At 44.2% G+C, this 15,551-nt stretch overlaps 1 protein-coding gene across 4 annotated transcripts; it reads left to right on the plus strand.

Moving 5' to 3' along the window:
• The first annotated feature begins 876 nt into the window (after positions 1-876).
• LOC109873696 (period circadian protein homolog 1) lies at positions 877-10,511 on the plus strand. 4 transcript variants are annotated; one of them, XM_020465361.2, is made up of 17 exons: positions 877-1,047; positions 2,107-2,739; positions 2,870-3,123; positions 3,236-3,357; positions 3,482-3,683; positions 3,800-4,180; positions 4,295-4,448; positions 4,602-4,842; positions 5,012-5,126; positions 5,265-5,534; positions 5,633-5,791; positions 5,866-6,195; positions 6,315-7,429; positions 7,532-7,697; positions 8,435-8,612; positions 8,850-9,000; positions 9,165-10,511. In XM_020465361.2, the coding sequence occupies exons 2-17, from the start codon at positions 2,411-2,413 to the stop codon at positions 9,393-9,395; spliced, it is 4,398 nt and encodes a 1,465-aa protein (XP_020320950.1). In that variant the 5' UTR covers positions 877-1,047; positions 2,107-2,410; the 3' UTR covers positions 9,396-10,511. The 4 variants fall into 4 exon arrangements, with proteins under 4 accessions (XP_020320950.1, XP_020320951.1, XP_020320952.1 ...); XM_020465362.2 differs by having other exon boundaries at positions 5,887-6,195; XM_020465363.2 differs by having other exon boundaries at positions 2,903-3,123; positions 9,165-10,172.
• The last annotated feature ends 5,040 nt before the right edge of the window (positions 10,512-15,551 follow it).

A 15,551-nucleotide genomic window follows, 5' to 3' on the forward strand; every position in this document is an offset into this window, starting at 1 on the left:
CAGAACCAAATATATGAGCTTGTTTTACTCCAATGTTTATAAACAATGTACATGTAAACAAACACTGTATAACCTCAACACATGGTTAAAACTATTTTATGGATTTAATGGATGGTCAGTCCTTGCCTCCATAGCTCTGTCTATGAATTTGAGAGGGGTTATATTTCTCCAGGCCCATCCCACAGCTTTTTTTTATTTTTACCAAAACAGAGGCAGGGTTTAATACCTCTGTGTTAACGGTTCAATTAAGGACATTATTTTAATAGTAGGCTAGTGTTATGGGGGGGGGGGGGGGGGGGGGTTCCTCCTCTGGCAGTAGTGTAGACTTTTGGTGAGGAAATGATTTATGTCTGTGCAAAGGCTTGTCATACTGCTGCAGTAGAATTTGTAAGCTCATTTAGTCGGCCTTTGGATAACGAACAGTATGTCTGGAATTGAGTTCAAATGTGTCTTACCAATTTCCATGCATTGTATCCTTTATTATTACCTGGTTAGTATGGGGAAACAATTTGATATAAAGAAACCCCTACAATGGTTCACATGCATGTGTTGTGGTTAAGTAAAATACACAAGGAAAGGATGGGGTGAGGAAATGTCGCCAATTCAGAGTATTGATGGAGGCACGTTGCCAACAAACGTTCTAGCATGCTTTTGGAACCGACAGGGCACCGCTGGGGCAACGTGATAGAAAAGCATAGCAGAGCCCCGTGCAGTCAAGGACACCGCCCTACTCAACCAATGAATGCATTCGCCAGGCCTGGGACACTGCACTAGGGCGGAGTCAGTGTTAGTTGAGGACCAATCACTGCAACACATGGGAGCAAGCACGTGTTATTTTCCGTGTTCCCTCCCAGTCATATAAAGCGAATGTGCAGTTCTCTACACATTCTGTGTAGTTATAGGCGATCCACATTAAGTTGTTTCGTTAAAGATGTCATTCTAGGTTTCTGCAATTTCAATAATTTTAAGCCTAACTTTACAGAATACATTGTTGAAGACATTAAAACAAAAAATACCACGGAGCGTACTTTTTCTTCATGGAAAAAGGTGAGAATGTCAACTTTGATCAAAACCTTGCTACCTAGCTAACTAACTGGTAAAAAAAAATAACGCTACTTTGATAGCTATATTATTAGCAGTACAAGAAATAGTTCCTACATAGCTAACTTAGCTAGCATTAAAAAAAAATATATATATATATGATCAAGCTATCTGCAACAGCATTGACATTGGCTAGTGTAGCTAACATTGTTGTGGCATGCTGGCAAGAGTACTGACACGTTAAAGGGATTTATGTTGTATATCGATACACATTTCAATATACGGTCAGATATCGAGGTACAATTTAATGTTGTTTTGGTCAATTCGTGTTCCCTACAAGTGAGACCCATCTTTTGCCAGACTTGTGTCAGGTAGAATAAATGCATGAGCGCATGCGGGTCGTGCCATAGCCAGTCGAGTTGAGGCACGTTGCCTTCGCTGTCGTCAACACAAACATCCCCCACCGGGGTCATCCTGCCCACGTTGTCTTCTGTCGTCAACAATAATATCTCCCAACGGTGTCTTCCTGCTACTTACAGTAAACCCTCAAGACATGCCAGATAGTGAAATGGGCTGTGAAGTTAGTTTACCCTATGTCACCTGACATCGTCGGTTAACTGTTCTTCGAAGTGATGAAATGATTTATTATGGTCAATGGAATATATGGAGAGCAAGTTTTTTTGAGCCCCCAAAAATGAATGTGAGGTTGTTGGAAAAAGGATAGTTCCCCTAGCTAGCTATATTATTTGAATGTCTTAATAGATTGACATTAGGCTATGTACAACTTTTTGAATATGTTTAGAGCCTAACGTGATTATTTTTGCAATTAGTTAAATCCTTACTAAGAAAGTCCTTACTTGGATGATTATATGACCTTATATGATTTAAAATCAAGCCATTTAGCTATGTACATTTGTAGTTTGGGTGAACACTAACTTTTACAGCAGTGTCATTATATGAATGTTTAATTGCAGATGAGATGTAAACACTGTCTTTACACAGATGTATGACTCATGATGTTATGTTACTCACCACTCATAAATTGGGAATTGTTTCTTCCATCAGGTATTCTGTCAAAACCATTTCGCACACTGACTGTGCACATGAGGAAGAGCAAACTGATAAAGGTTTCACCCATCTTCTCTTCAATTGACTTATCAGATTCATAAGCTTAGAATTTACAAAAAAAATACAATCTCAAGATCAATGAGACACAGTAGTTTATCTTCTGGCTCATTTTTACTTGACCAAACCATGACTCTATCTAAGTCTAGTAGACCCACCTAGTAGCAGTATTAGTGTCACAGTTCTTTGTTTTGACATATCATTTTTGTCAAACAGCAATAGTAAATCACTCATACTGGTTATTATGAGTGATGAGAATGCATATACCACTTCTGTAAATGACACTAGTGGAGTAGGTGTAGAAGAAAATGTGGTGGGACTGAAGGCGGGCTGCCAGTCCCCTGAGTCTGGACTGAGTCAGACTGGCAGCTCTGGTAGCTCCAATGGAAAGAGAACTCGGTCTGGGGGCAAGTCCTCCCCCAAGTCCTCAAACTCCGATGACACCGATGCCCACTCGAGTGGGAACGACTCAGCCGAACGAGAGGTGGAAGGTCACATGGGACGTGAGACATCAACCTGCAGCAGCTCCCATAACGGGAAGGAATCTGCCATGGAGACAACAGAGAGCAAAAGGTAACACATTTAACAGAATTCATATTTGAAACACCACAACCATTTTCAGATGGGAGGAAGTAGACACCGCTTATAATACTATAAGTGTCTGCTCAGCGGTGGTAATAACATGTTATTTTGCCCCTGTCAGCGCCAACTCCCACAGCTCTTCCCCTCCCAACAGCTCTATGGTCTACAGCCTGCTGAGTGGCAGCTCGGAGCAGGACCACCCGTCCACCAGCGGATGCAGCAGTGACCAGCCAGCCCGGCTGCAGACCCAGAGAGAGCTGCTCAAGGCTCTGAAGGAGCTAAAGATCCGCATGCCTGCAGACCACTGGGCGAAAGGCCGCTCCAGCACCCTGGCCTCCCTGCAGTATGCTCTCAACTGTGTCAAACAAGTCCGAGGTAAGATGCTGCTTTTTGAGCCTGCCTTTTGCTAGATGTACTGTATACTGTGTGGCTTTAGCATGAAATAGCAAGCTTACTATCTATATACTATTTATACGTGTGTGTTTAGCGAATCAGGAGTATTATCACCAGTGGAGTGTGGAAGAGAGCCACGGTTGCAGTCTGGACCTCTCTTCCTTCACCACAGAGGAACTGGACAACATTACTTCTGAATACACACTCCAGAACACGGTAGGAACTACAGCACAATCTTCATCTACTAGAACCAGACCAACAGCTCTCAAACAGACTAAAAGCTTTTAAACCCAACAAACCATTGTTCTAACCTCCCTTGTTTCTTCTCTCTCCTGTACAGGACACGTTCTCAGTGGGAGTGTCCTTTCTCTCTGGGAAGTTGGTGTACATCTCCCCCCAGGCCTCTCCCATGCTGCGCACTAAGCCTAATCGACTCCAGGGGACACTCTTCTCTGAGCTGTTGGCCCCCCAGGACGTCAGCACTTTCTACAGCAGCACTGCTCCCTGCCGCCTGCCCCCCTGGGCCTCCTGTACTGGTTCCAGTAAGTCTCCTACAGAAGTCCTTTAATTTAGCTCTGAATTCAAATGGAAATGGATGATCACATTTTTGCATGTCTATGTGATGTTAATGTACCCCCCCCCCCCCGATCTCGCTCAGTGACCTCCCCTGTGGACTGCACCCAGGAGAAATCCATGTTCTGCCGTATCAGTAGTGGGAGGGACAGTGAGGGGGAAGTGCGATACTACCCCTTCCGTATGACCCCCTACCAGCTAACCCTACGGGACTCCGACATGTCCCAGCCACAGCCCTGCTGCCTGCTCATCGCTGAGAAGGTGCACTCAGGATACGAAGCTCCCCGCATCCCAGCGGACAAGAGGATTTTTAACACTAGCCACACCCCCGGCTGTCTCTTTCAGGAAGTGGATGAAAGAGCTGTGCCGTTGCTAGGCTACCTGCCCCAGGACCTGGTTGGGACTCCTGTCCTCATGTACCTCCACCCTGATGACAGGCCTGTCATGGTGGCCATACACAAGAAGAGTGAGTACTCCTGTCCAACAGTCATGCCTTATATATTCTGTAAGGATTTAGAAACCAGCAAATAGATGACTGGTTATGTAGTAATAGTTTTAACATCTTTGGTTCTCCGCTCAGTTCTCCAGTCAGCGGGCCAGCCCTTTGAACACTCGCCCCTGCGTATGTGTGCCCGGAACGGGGAGTATCTCACCATAGATACCAGCTGGTCCTCCTTCGTCAACCCCTGGAGCCGCAAAGTGGCCTTCATCGTGGGTCGACACAAAGTCAGAACGTGAGTAGTCCACCTCTCTGCTACATCAATGACCTTCACAAGCTTGCAATAGCCACATTTTAACTGAACTGTAACCTGTTTGTGTAGCTATCAAGCAGTACATATTGCATTGTTCTAAACCCCATTCCCTTGTCCTTCTCTCCTCATCTGCAGGAGTCCCCTGAACGAAGATGTGTTTACCCCTAGTATGGAGGTGGAGGTGCGGGCCATGTCTCCAGAGATCCCCAGGCTCAGTGAGCAAATCCACCGTGTGCTGGTGCAGCCTGTCCACAGTGGTGTCTCCCAGGGCTACTGCAGCTCCCATGGATCCCAGCCACACAGGCCCAGCCCGGGCTCCTCAGGCAGCAGCAGCCCCTCCACTAAGGGGATCATCCAGATGACTATCCAGAGACCAGTGAGTACTAATACAATCACAGATGTTTTACGCAGATTTTAACAGGGTACTTTATAACTTGTGGTTACAAAATAGTAACAAATGACATTATTTTAATTAGTGGAATTGACTCAGAAGAAAGTTGAGGTGTCATCGTCTAACTATTTACCCTCTGTTATCTGTCCTACAGCAGCAGATGACATTCCAGCAGATGTGTAAGGACGTCCACATGGTGAAGACCAATGGTCAGCAGGTCTTCATCGAGTCCCGCAACCGCCCACCGCTCCGCAAACACGCCAGCGCTGGTAAACACTTGACTTTGTAGTAAAATGTCTTGTCACGGTGTGCTCTAAAATGTATGGAACGTTTTCATTACAAAAGTATAACCACAAGGGTCGAGATGAAAATGAAATTCTAACAGTACTTCCCTTTCCTCTTCTCAGGAGATCTCGTGACGCCAGAGAATTTAAACAAAGACTTGGGACCTATTGGTGCTCTGGGGCCAACTAAAACCCTGGCCTCCGTGCAGTCAAGGAAAGATCCATCAGCCAACTACTCCTACCAGCAGATCAACTGTCTGGACAGCATCGTACGCTACCTGGAGAGCTGTAACGTCCCCAACACAGTGAAGAGGAAATGTGGCTCCTCCTCCTGCACCACATCATCAACGTCAGACGATGACAAGCAGAGGGAGTTGTCTGGAACAGCTAAAGGTATACAATACAGATCCTATTGAAATCATATTATGTATTTTTATGCCTCTTTTAAGGTCTGCAGGTATTTTGGACCAAATATCTGTGTTTCCCTACAGATCTCGAAGGGTCACAGGGTAAGGAAGGGTCTAAAGGGGGGCCACAGATGAGTCCTCTGGCGCTGCACTGCAAGGCTGAAAGTGTGGTCTCTCTCACGTCCCAATGCAGCTTCAGCAGCACCATCGTCCATGTAGGGGACAAGAAGCCCCCAGAGTCAGGTAGGACACATCCCTGTTATCTGACTGGCTGTTATTTACCTCCCTCTGTCTCTTCTCTCTAGTCTCAAATATAGTGTCAACCTTATTCCCTGCAGATATTATCATGATGATGGAGGAGACACCACCCACCACCACCGCCCCAGCCATTAACAACGCCATCACCACGGCAGTGACCCCCCGTCCCTCAACCTTTCCCAGCCCAGCAACACCCAGCCCTGCCCAGCCTGAGAGGGATAGCCGCAGGTCGGCTGGATGCTCAGGCAGCCTGGGTCTGACCAAGGAGGTGCTGTCTGCCCACACCCAGCAGGAGGAACAGGTGTTCCTGAGCCGGTTCAGGGACCTGGGACAGCTCCGCATGCTGGACCCCGGTCCTCCTCTGAGAGGACACACCACCACACCCAAAGGTAAGATGGACACTTCAAGTGGAGATTTAGTTTCTATTGTGTCTGAAAGATGATGTGGATGAGAATCCATTGTTTTTCCATGCAGCTCACCCGTGTGTGTGTGTGTGTGTGTGTGTCAGGAGTGCACACCTCGAAGGACTACCCAACAGGTGGTAACGGACGGAGGAGGGGCCGGGGGGCAAAGAAGCCGAAGCACCAGCAGGAGGGCTCCCAGCACGGTGGCCGTCCCAAGACAGGCTCAGGGATGAACAGAAGTTCCAGAAGGGAAGGGCAGGGGCACCAAGGCCCCATGTTCCCCATGGGTCAACCCCTAATGAGACAGGGACCTCTGACCTCGTCCTCTTCCTGGCCCACCTCTGTGGCCAGCCTCCCTCCTGCCGTGTCCCAGTACCCTCCAGGAGTCCTGCCCTTCTTCCCCCTCTACCCCAACGTGCAACAACAACAACTCCTGGCCCACACCGGGGTGAACCCCAATGCCATGCAGATGGGTTACCCCAGCCCCCAGCCAGGCTTCCAGTACCCCCTGCATGCCAATCAGATTTCCATGCCAATGGCTCCCCCGATGATGGTTGTTCTGCCCAACTACATGTTCCCTCAACTCAATGGAGGTGTACCACAGCTCAACCAGCTCAATACTGCCATGCCTCAGTATAACACAGCCATGCCTCACCTTAACCCCAGTATCCCTGGTATGGCACAACTTAACCAGGCACTACCGCAGTTCAACCAGGCTATCCCACTACCACAACTCAATCCTGTCTTGGCTCAATTCAACCCTTCTGTGACGCAGATGAATGGCATGCCTCAAGCTCAACACAACCCGTCACAGGTCAATCCTGCATTACAGGTCAATCCTGCTTTGTCGATGATCCCACAACATTTTCACAATCCCAACCCAACATTACCTTTCCCAAATCCCATTCCGGTGCCCGGGCTTCCTTGCTTTGCCTTACCCAGGATTGATCCCACTTTTGTCCCACGTGGCAACTCCCGCTCCAGCACCCCTCAGTCCACATGCCAATCCCCCCTGGAGGGGACCAACACGCCCCTCTTCCAGTCACGATGCTCCTCCCCCCTCAACTTGCTGCAGCTGGAGGAGTTGCCAGGCAACAGGCAGGAGGGCATGTCAACAGGGGCGCAGCAGACCCCACCCCCACCTGGCTCGTCGTCTCAGGTCGGAGGTCAAGGCTCTGTTAACCGCAACATGAAGGGTGATGCCAAAGAGTACGATAATGTGGGTTTTAAACTATTTAAACAAAATGTAATTCTGAAAAGGTTTTGAGTCTAGTGAGTTCTTGTCATTAACTGCTGTCTCTCCTGTGTTCCCTTCCTCCAGGCTGATGTTGATAACCAGGACGCCATGTCCACCTCCAGTGACCTGCTGGACCTTCTGCTGCAAGAGGATGCCTGCTCAGGGACCGGCTCGGCTGCCTCTGGCTCGGGGTCCTCTGGCTCCGGGTCCTCTGGCTCTAATGGATGCAGCACCTCAGGGAGTGACAGAAGTGAGTTTAACCTCTACAGGATCGGTCAGTCCCCCGCGGGACGGTTGAGCTAACGTAGGCTAATGTGATTAGCATGAGGTTGTAAGTAACAAGAAAATTTCCCAGGACATAGACATCTGATGTTGTCAGAAAGCTTCAATTCTTGTTAATCTAACTTCACTGTCTGATTTACAGTAGCTATTACAGTGAAATAATACCATGCTTTTGTTTGAGGAGAGTGCATAATTATGAACTTGAGAATGTATTTATTAACCAATTAGGCACATTTGGGCAGCCTTGATACAACATTTTGAATAGAAATGCAAAGGTTCATTGGATTAGTATAACACTTTGCACATACACTGCTGCAATCTAGTGGTCAAAATCGAAATTGCGCCTGGGCTGGCATAATACATTATGGCCTTTCTCTTGCATTTCAAAGGTGATGGTACAAAGAAAAAAACATGTTTTCTTTTACCAGATCTAATGTGTTATATTCTCCTACATTATTTGAAAATGTCCACAAACTTTTTAGTGTTTCCTTTCAAATGGTATCAAGAATATGCATATCCTTGCTTCAGGGCCTGAGATACAGGCAGTTAGATTTGGGTATGTCATTTTCAGCGAAAATTGATCCTTAAAGAGGTTTTAACACCGGCCAGATGTTTTTTTCTTAGCACTGTGATGGTCAAGGATATTTGTATATAATGACTGATAGTTTCAGAACATAACTGAACATGTTTCTTTTTCAACCACAGGAAGCAGCAACACCAGCAAGTACTTTGGCAGCGTTGACTCATCGGAGAACGACCATAAGCAGGCAGCAGGCGGGGCTGAAGAGGCCCAGCTCATGAAGTATGTCCTTCAGAACCCTATCTGGCTCCTCATGGCCAACACAGATGACAAGGTTATGATGACGTACCAAATGCCCACCAGGTAAGAAATCGTCATAGTCATGGCAATTGCAGTCATAACCTTAACCTGTCATGATTAGTAATTAATGCTACAGCTATTTAATTGTATTTATGATTGATGTGCATGGAATGCAAGTAGTATATTTGTGTATTATTTATTAATGCAGACTGAAAAATAGTCTGTCTCCACACACCATTATGCGGCTAATACAACATTTTAGACTATGGCTTATCTATGGACATGTGTATGATTTTACAGGGACAGGGAGACTGTTCTAAGGCAAGATCGTATGGTACTGAGGGCGGTGCAGAAACAGCAGCCGCACTTCACTGAGGAGCAGAAGCGAGAGCTGATCCAGGTCCACCCCTGGATGGGCACTGGACGCCTGCCACAGGCCATCAACAACCCTGTAAGTCAGCACACAGACACATACTGGAGCTAGTAGCTACACCCTGTCTCTCTGACCCCAAAGATTCACAGGAATCAGTATAGATGACAGTGGAGAGTAATACAAAAAGAATGTACTTGTAAAATATGTGTTTATTCATCTCTTTTCCCTTTGCTTGTGTTTAGACTTGTACCGGGTGCAGTTCTCCTCCAGCTACCTCCGCCCCCCGGACCTTTGATGTGGAGCTGCAGGACATGGATCTGACTGGGGTCCTCCAGCTACAGGAAGAGGCTACCGCACACACAGAGACACATGTTACCATGGCAACAGACACTTCCATCTCTCCACCTCAAGCCCCCCAGACAGAGACTAAGGGGGGTGAGGCTGAGAGGCAAGGGGAGCAGGAAGGAAACTAAGGACACCAGAGTGAAGGAGTTGGAGGTAACATCCTCATCTGTAACAGAGAAAGGGGACTCTCTGGCTGTAAACGGCAACTGAGGACTTCTATATGGCCAATGACTCTAAACCACAATGCATTGGGACAAACGGGGGCCAAGCTCACGGTCAATGTGTTGTGTTGGAACAAAGAAGTGAAAATAAGGAGTCAAAGAATACCTGTTCCTGTCTAAACACATGGAGAATGTAGCTCAATGTATATTGCATCTAAGAAGGTGTAAATATTTGATGTATTTCAAATGTAAACTGGAAAGAGAAGCCCTTGGTAAATATTTAATTGGCATGTTTGGTGCCTGGTCCGCTGGACTGAAGACATGTTCCATTTGTAGTTCACTGCTTTGGGGTTTTTCTCCCCTGTAGTGACAATTTGGTAGTTTACAAGTTATTGTGTGTATCAACACAATGTAATTTAATAGTCCAATGTCCATATTGGAAAATTATGTCAAATCAGTCATAAAAAAAATGAAATCCAAAATTCATGTTGAAAAATATATTTGGTAGAATAATTTTTAATATTTTCAAAGTAAGTTATTGTACAGTGTATTTATTACAGTATACCAACCAAGAGCAGGCATACTACAGTTTTTTGTGGGCTGTAATGTTCTGAATGGCTCATTTTATTGTAATATAATTTTACACTGCAATGCTTGTAACAAGATGTCACATTTTAAGCATTATTGGGCAAACATCCTGACTATTTTGTCTCCTCCAGAGAAATACACATTTTCTAAAGACCATGTTATTTGTTTGCATCATTATGGGTATTTCTGTACAAAAAGGTATCTTTGATTTGTCAGGAGTAGAGATGGGTGTTCCCATGGTAACAGACCCAATGGAGCCAGTCTTGTTGATTGGACCATACAGTGATGTGAGAGCGTGGGGAGGAAAGGAGCAGGGGCTAACTGAGCTTTACAAGAGCAGGCCTTGATCATACAGAGTTGGTGAATGCCAATATGTTCTGCTACCTCTTATTCCCCCACTATTTCTCCATTTCATTAGTGTAAATAAAATGATAGTCACTATTATTACATCTCTTTGGAGGATTTTGTTATGAAATATAAAAAAATGAAATATAATTGGGTTCTGTTTGTTTTTTTTGTCTCTTTTGTGCAGGATGTGAGTGTAGCTAAAATCTAGTCATGTGTTCTGCCTTCTCTGCCACTAGATGGTGTTGTGACAGATTTGTTTTAGGCTCATTTCAAGGGCAGCATCCTGATGGGTGATACAAAATGGACTTTCTGAAGTTGGCCACAGTGGTTGATCTAGGAATTTGAACACATTGAAGTAATTTAAAGATGCCACCAACATATCCCTAAGAATGCTGTTGGTTTATTGTCCACCACCCAGGTCCTCCACAGCTTGTTAGAGGGGGCATCCCTGACCCTCACAGCAGGCCACACTCCAATGTGCCAGTCATCAGTAGTATTGACATGGGTCAAAATAATTCCTGGAATCTTCCGCTCCAAATCCACAGGTTAGGTGCAACAGGAAGTGGGACTTAGAGTAGATTAGAGCAGCTTGGGTCTTAGGTCAGATAAACCCAGTGTGGCGGCTGTGAGGGGCTCGACTAGGACTAACAAATAGCTAAAAGACCTCGCTTCTTAAATCAAATCGTCTGTATTCTCCCTTTCTGGAATTGCAAAACGAAGTGCAAAGTGTTTCTGAACATTACACTGTCTTTTCCATGTGCAGGAAGGGACTGAGAACTGGACACTGGCCCAGTGAGCGAGGAGGCAGAGGGACTTTTCTTATACTGGCACTCACGTCCACCCACGGATGGACTCATGGTCAAATGGTTAGGGCATTGTGCCCGTCAACTGTGCTTTCAACAGATGCCAGACTGTTCACCATTGGGCTAAAGAACAGAGACTCAAATGATTGTCTATTTCGTTGTTAGCCTAGTAGTAGAGTCCTCTAGAAAACTTTACCTATACGCTAGAATGCACTCATGTTAATCTCTCTTGAAAACCATAAATATCAAGCCATTTATTTTAATATTTGCTTCGTCGGCTATTATCTGTTATGTGCTATTCAAACATTTTCAGTGTGGAGCCCTTTTTTTCCCACCAGAATTTCAATCATATTTTTTCCTCCCAAGAATTTCTTGCAATCCCACCCCAAATCTAATGACACAGCCTTAAAATCTGTACATTTAGATTTTTACGTGCACAAATAACCTTCAATTCATTGCATTTATATCTCTCATCAAAATGAAAAGAAACCAATAAATACATAAAATTGTATCTTTCAAATTGTCTTTCTCAAAAACGTTGTACAGTGCCTTCAGAAATAATTCATACCCCTTGAATTATTACACATTTTGTTATAGCCTGAAATCAAAATACATTAAATATATTTTCTCACCCATCTACGCACAAAAAGTCAAAACATTTTTCTTTTAACTTTTGCAAATTGAAAATTAAATATGGAAATATCACATTTACATAAGTATTCACACCACTATTCAATATTTTGTAGAAGAACCTTTGGCAGCTCTGAGTATGTCTGGGTAAGTCTCTAAGAGCTTTCCACACCTGGATTGTGCAACATTTGCCCATTCTTCAAGCTCTATAAAATTGGTTGTTGATCATTGCTAGACAACCATTTTCAGGTCACGCCATAGATTTTCAAGTAGGCCACTCGTGAACATTCACTGTCTTCTTGTTAAGCGACTCGTGTAGATTTGGCCTTGTGTTGTAGGTTATCGTCCTGCTAAAAGGTTAATTAATCTCCCAGTGTCTGGTGGAAAGTAGACAGAACCAGGTTTTCCTCTAGGATTTTTCTCTGTACTTAACTCCATTTTTTTTAATCCTGAAAAACTCCCCAGTCCTTAACAATTACAAGCATACCCATAACATGATGCAGCCAACACTTTGCTTGAAAATATGGAGAGTAGTACTCAGTAATGTGTTGTATTGTATTTTCCCCAAAAATAACAATGTGTTTATGACAAAAAGTTAATTGTTTTGCAACAGAATCCATGTTGTAGACCAGTGGCCAGTGACAAAAATATACATATAATTCATTTGAATTTCATGCTGTAATAAAAACAAAATGTGTTATTCTAAAAATGATTACATAAAAAATGTTTATCATCAATCTTCACAGAATACCCCATAATGACAAAGTGAAAACAGGTTTTTAGATTTTTTTTGCAAATGTATTAAACAGAAATACCTTATTTACATAAGTATTCAGACCCTTTGCTATGATAATCTGTTTCCATTGATCATCCTTGAGGTGTTTCTACAACTGTGGTAAATTCAATTGATTGGGCATAATTTGGAAAGGCACACACCTGTAATACGGTCCCACAGTTGACAGTGAATGTCAGAGCAAAAACCAATCCATGAAGTCAAAGGAATTGTCCATAGAGCTCCGAGACAGGATTGAATATCTGCATGTCATGGGTGTCGTCGGATGAAGGATGCGAACAAGGAGCAGCGTACCTTTGAGTTCCACATAATTTATTAACAAAGTGAATCTTTAGAAAAGACAAAAGAATACAACAACTGCATAGCTTCGTTGTGCAAAACTACCTGCACACAAACAAAGACAAGATCCCACACAGAAGGAGGGAAAAGGGCTGCCTAAGTATGATCCCCAATCAGAGACAACGATAGACAGCTGCCTCTGATTGGGAACCACACTCGGCCAGAAACAAAGAAATAAAAAACATAGAATGCCCACCCAAATCACACCCTGACCTAACCCAAATAGAGACATAAAAAGGCTCTTTAAGGGCGTGACACTGCAGCATTGAAGGTCCACAAGAATATAGTAGCCTTCATCATTCTTAAATGGAAGATGTTTGGAACCACCAAGACTCTTCCTAGAGCTGGCCGCCCGACCAAACTGAGCAATTGGTGGAGAAGGGCCTAGGTCAGGGAGGTGACCGAGAACTTGATAGTCACTGTGACAGAGCTCCAGAGTTCCTCTGTGGAGATAGGAGCACCTTACCAGAAGGACAACCATCTCTGCAGCACTCCACCAATCAGACTTTTATTGTAGAGTAGCCAGACGGAAGCCACTCCTCAGTAAAAGGGACATGACAGCCCACTTGGAGTCAGCCAAAAGCACCTAAAGGACTCTCAGACCATGGTCTGAGGAAACAAAGATTGAACTCTTTGGCCTGAATGCCAAAAGTCACGTCTGGAGGAAAGTGACTGGGTGACTAGTCAAGATCGAGGGAAAGATGAAATGAGCAAAGTACAGAAAGATCCTTGATGAAAACCTGCTTTAGAGCGCTCAGGACCTCAGACTGGGGAGAAAGTTCACTTTCCAACAGGACAACGACCCTAAGCACACAGCCAAGACAATGCAGGAGTGGCTTCGGACAAGTCTCAATGTCCCAGCCAGAGTCCAGACTTGAACCCCATCGAACATCTCTGGAGAGACCTGAAAATAGCTGTGCATCGACGCTCCCCATACAACCTGACAGAGATTGAGAGGATCTGCAGAGCGGAATGGGAGAAACTCCCCAAATACAGGTGTGCCAAGCTTGTAGTGTCATACCCAAGAAGACTCGAGGCTGTAATTGCTGCCAAAGGTGCTTCAACAAAGTACTGAGTAAAGGGAAAAAAATTATTTTATATATTTTAGAATAAGGCTGTAATGTAACAAATTGTGGAAAAAGCCAAGGGATCTGAATACTTTCCGAATGCACTTTTTATATACAGTTGAAGTCGGAAGTTTACATACACCTTAGCCAAATACATTTAAGCTCCGTTTTTCCTGACATTTAATCATAGTAAAAAATTCCCTGTCTTAGGTCAGTTAGGATCACTACTTTATTTTAAGAATGTGAAATGTCAGAATAATAGTAGAGAGTATGATTTATTTCAGCTTTTATTTCTTTCATCACATTCCCAGGGGGTCAGAAGTTTACATACACTCAATTAGTATTTGGTAGTATTGCCTTTAAATTGTTTAACTTGGGTCAAACGTTTCGGGTAGCCTTCCACAAGCTTCCCATAATAAGTTGAGTGAATTTTGGCCCATTCCTCCTGACAAAGCTGGTGTAACTGTGTCCGGTTTGTAGGCCTCCTTGCTCGCACACACTTTTTCAGTTCTGCCCACAAATTTTCTATGGGATTGAGGTCAGGGCTTTGTGATGGCCACTCCAATACCTTGACCTTGTTGTCCTTAAGCCATTTTGCCACAACTTTGGAAGTATGCTTGGGGTCATTGTCCATTTGGAAGACCATTTGCGACCAAGCTTTAACCTGACTGATGTCTTGAGATGTTGCTTCAATATATCCACATCATTTTCCTACCTCATGATGCCATCTGCAGCAAAGCACCCCCACAACATGATGCTGCCACTCCCATGCTTTCATCTCTAGGAGACAGAACACATCTCCTTCCTGAGCGGTATGACGGCTGCGTGATCCCATGGTGTTTATACTTGTGTACTATTGTTTGTACAGATGAACGTGGTACATTCAGGCGTTTAGAAATTGCTCTCAAGGATGAACCAGACTTGTGGAGGTCTACAATTTTTTTTCTTAGGTCTTTCTTATTTCTTTGGATTATCCCATGATGTCAAGCAAAGAGGCACTGAGTTTGAAGATAGGCCTTGAAATACATCCACAGGTACACCTCCAATTGACTCAAATTATGTAAATTTGCCTATCAAAAACTTCTATTGCCATGACATAATTTTCTGGAATTTTCCAAGCTGTTTAAAGGCACAGTCAACTTAGTGTATGTAAACTTTTGACCCACTGGAATTGTGATACAGTGAATTATAAGTGAAATAATCTGTCTGTAAACAATTGTTGTAAAAATTACTTGTGTTCTGCACAAAGTAGATGTCCTAACCGACTTGCCAAAACTGTAGTTTGTTAACAAGGAAGTTCTGGAGTGATTGAAAAACAAGTTTTAATGACTCCAACCTAAGTGTATGTAAACTTCTGACTTCAACTGTATATATATATTTTACATTTTGAGGTTTATGACCCCAACTTTGAATACCACTGAAGTAGTGTATGGATTTTCCCCATGAGACCTGAGTTGGCTGGAAACAAAAGAATGTGGTGAAGAAAGTTGGGCAGAATGGTTGCTGGTTCGAATCCCGAGCCAACTAGGTGAAAAATCTGTCAATGAGCCCTTGA

Source organism: Oncorhynchus kisutch, linkage group LG29, assembly GCF_002021735.2.
Source record: "Oncorhynchus kisutch isolate 150728-3 linkage group LG29, Okis_V2, whole genome shotgun sequence".
Classification (NCBI taxonomy): domain Eukaryota; kingdom Metazoa; phylum Chordata; class Actinopteri; order Salmoniformes; family Salmonidae; genus Oncorhynchus; species Oncorhynchus kisutch.

Coding starts and splice junctions, on each gene's coding strand:
- LOC109873696 (XM_020465361.2), top strand. CDS start 2,411: ATGAGTGATGAGAATGCATATACCACTTCTGTAAATGACACTAGTGGA. Junction 4,843..5,011: donor AGATGACTATCCAGAGACCA/GTGAGTACTAAT, acceptor TCTGTCCTACAG/CAGCAGATGACATTCCAGCA. Junction 7,430..7,531: donor ATGCCAAAGAGTACGATAAT/GTGGGTTTTAAA, acceptor CCCTTCCTCCAG/GCTGATGTTGATAACCAGGA.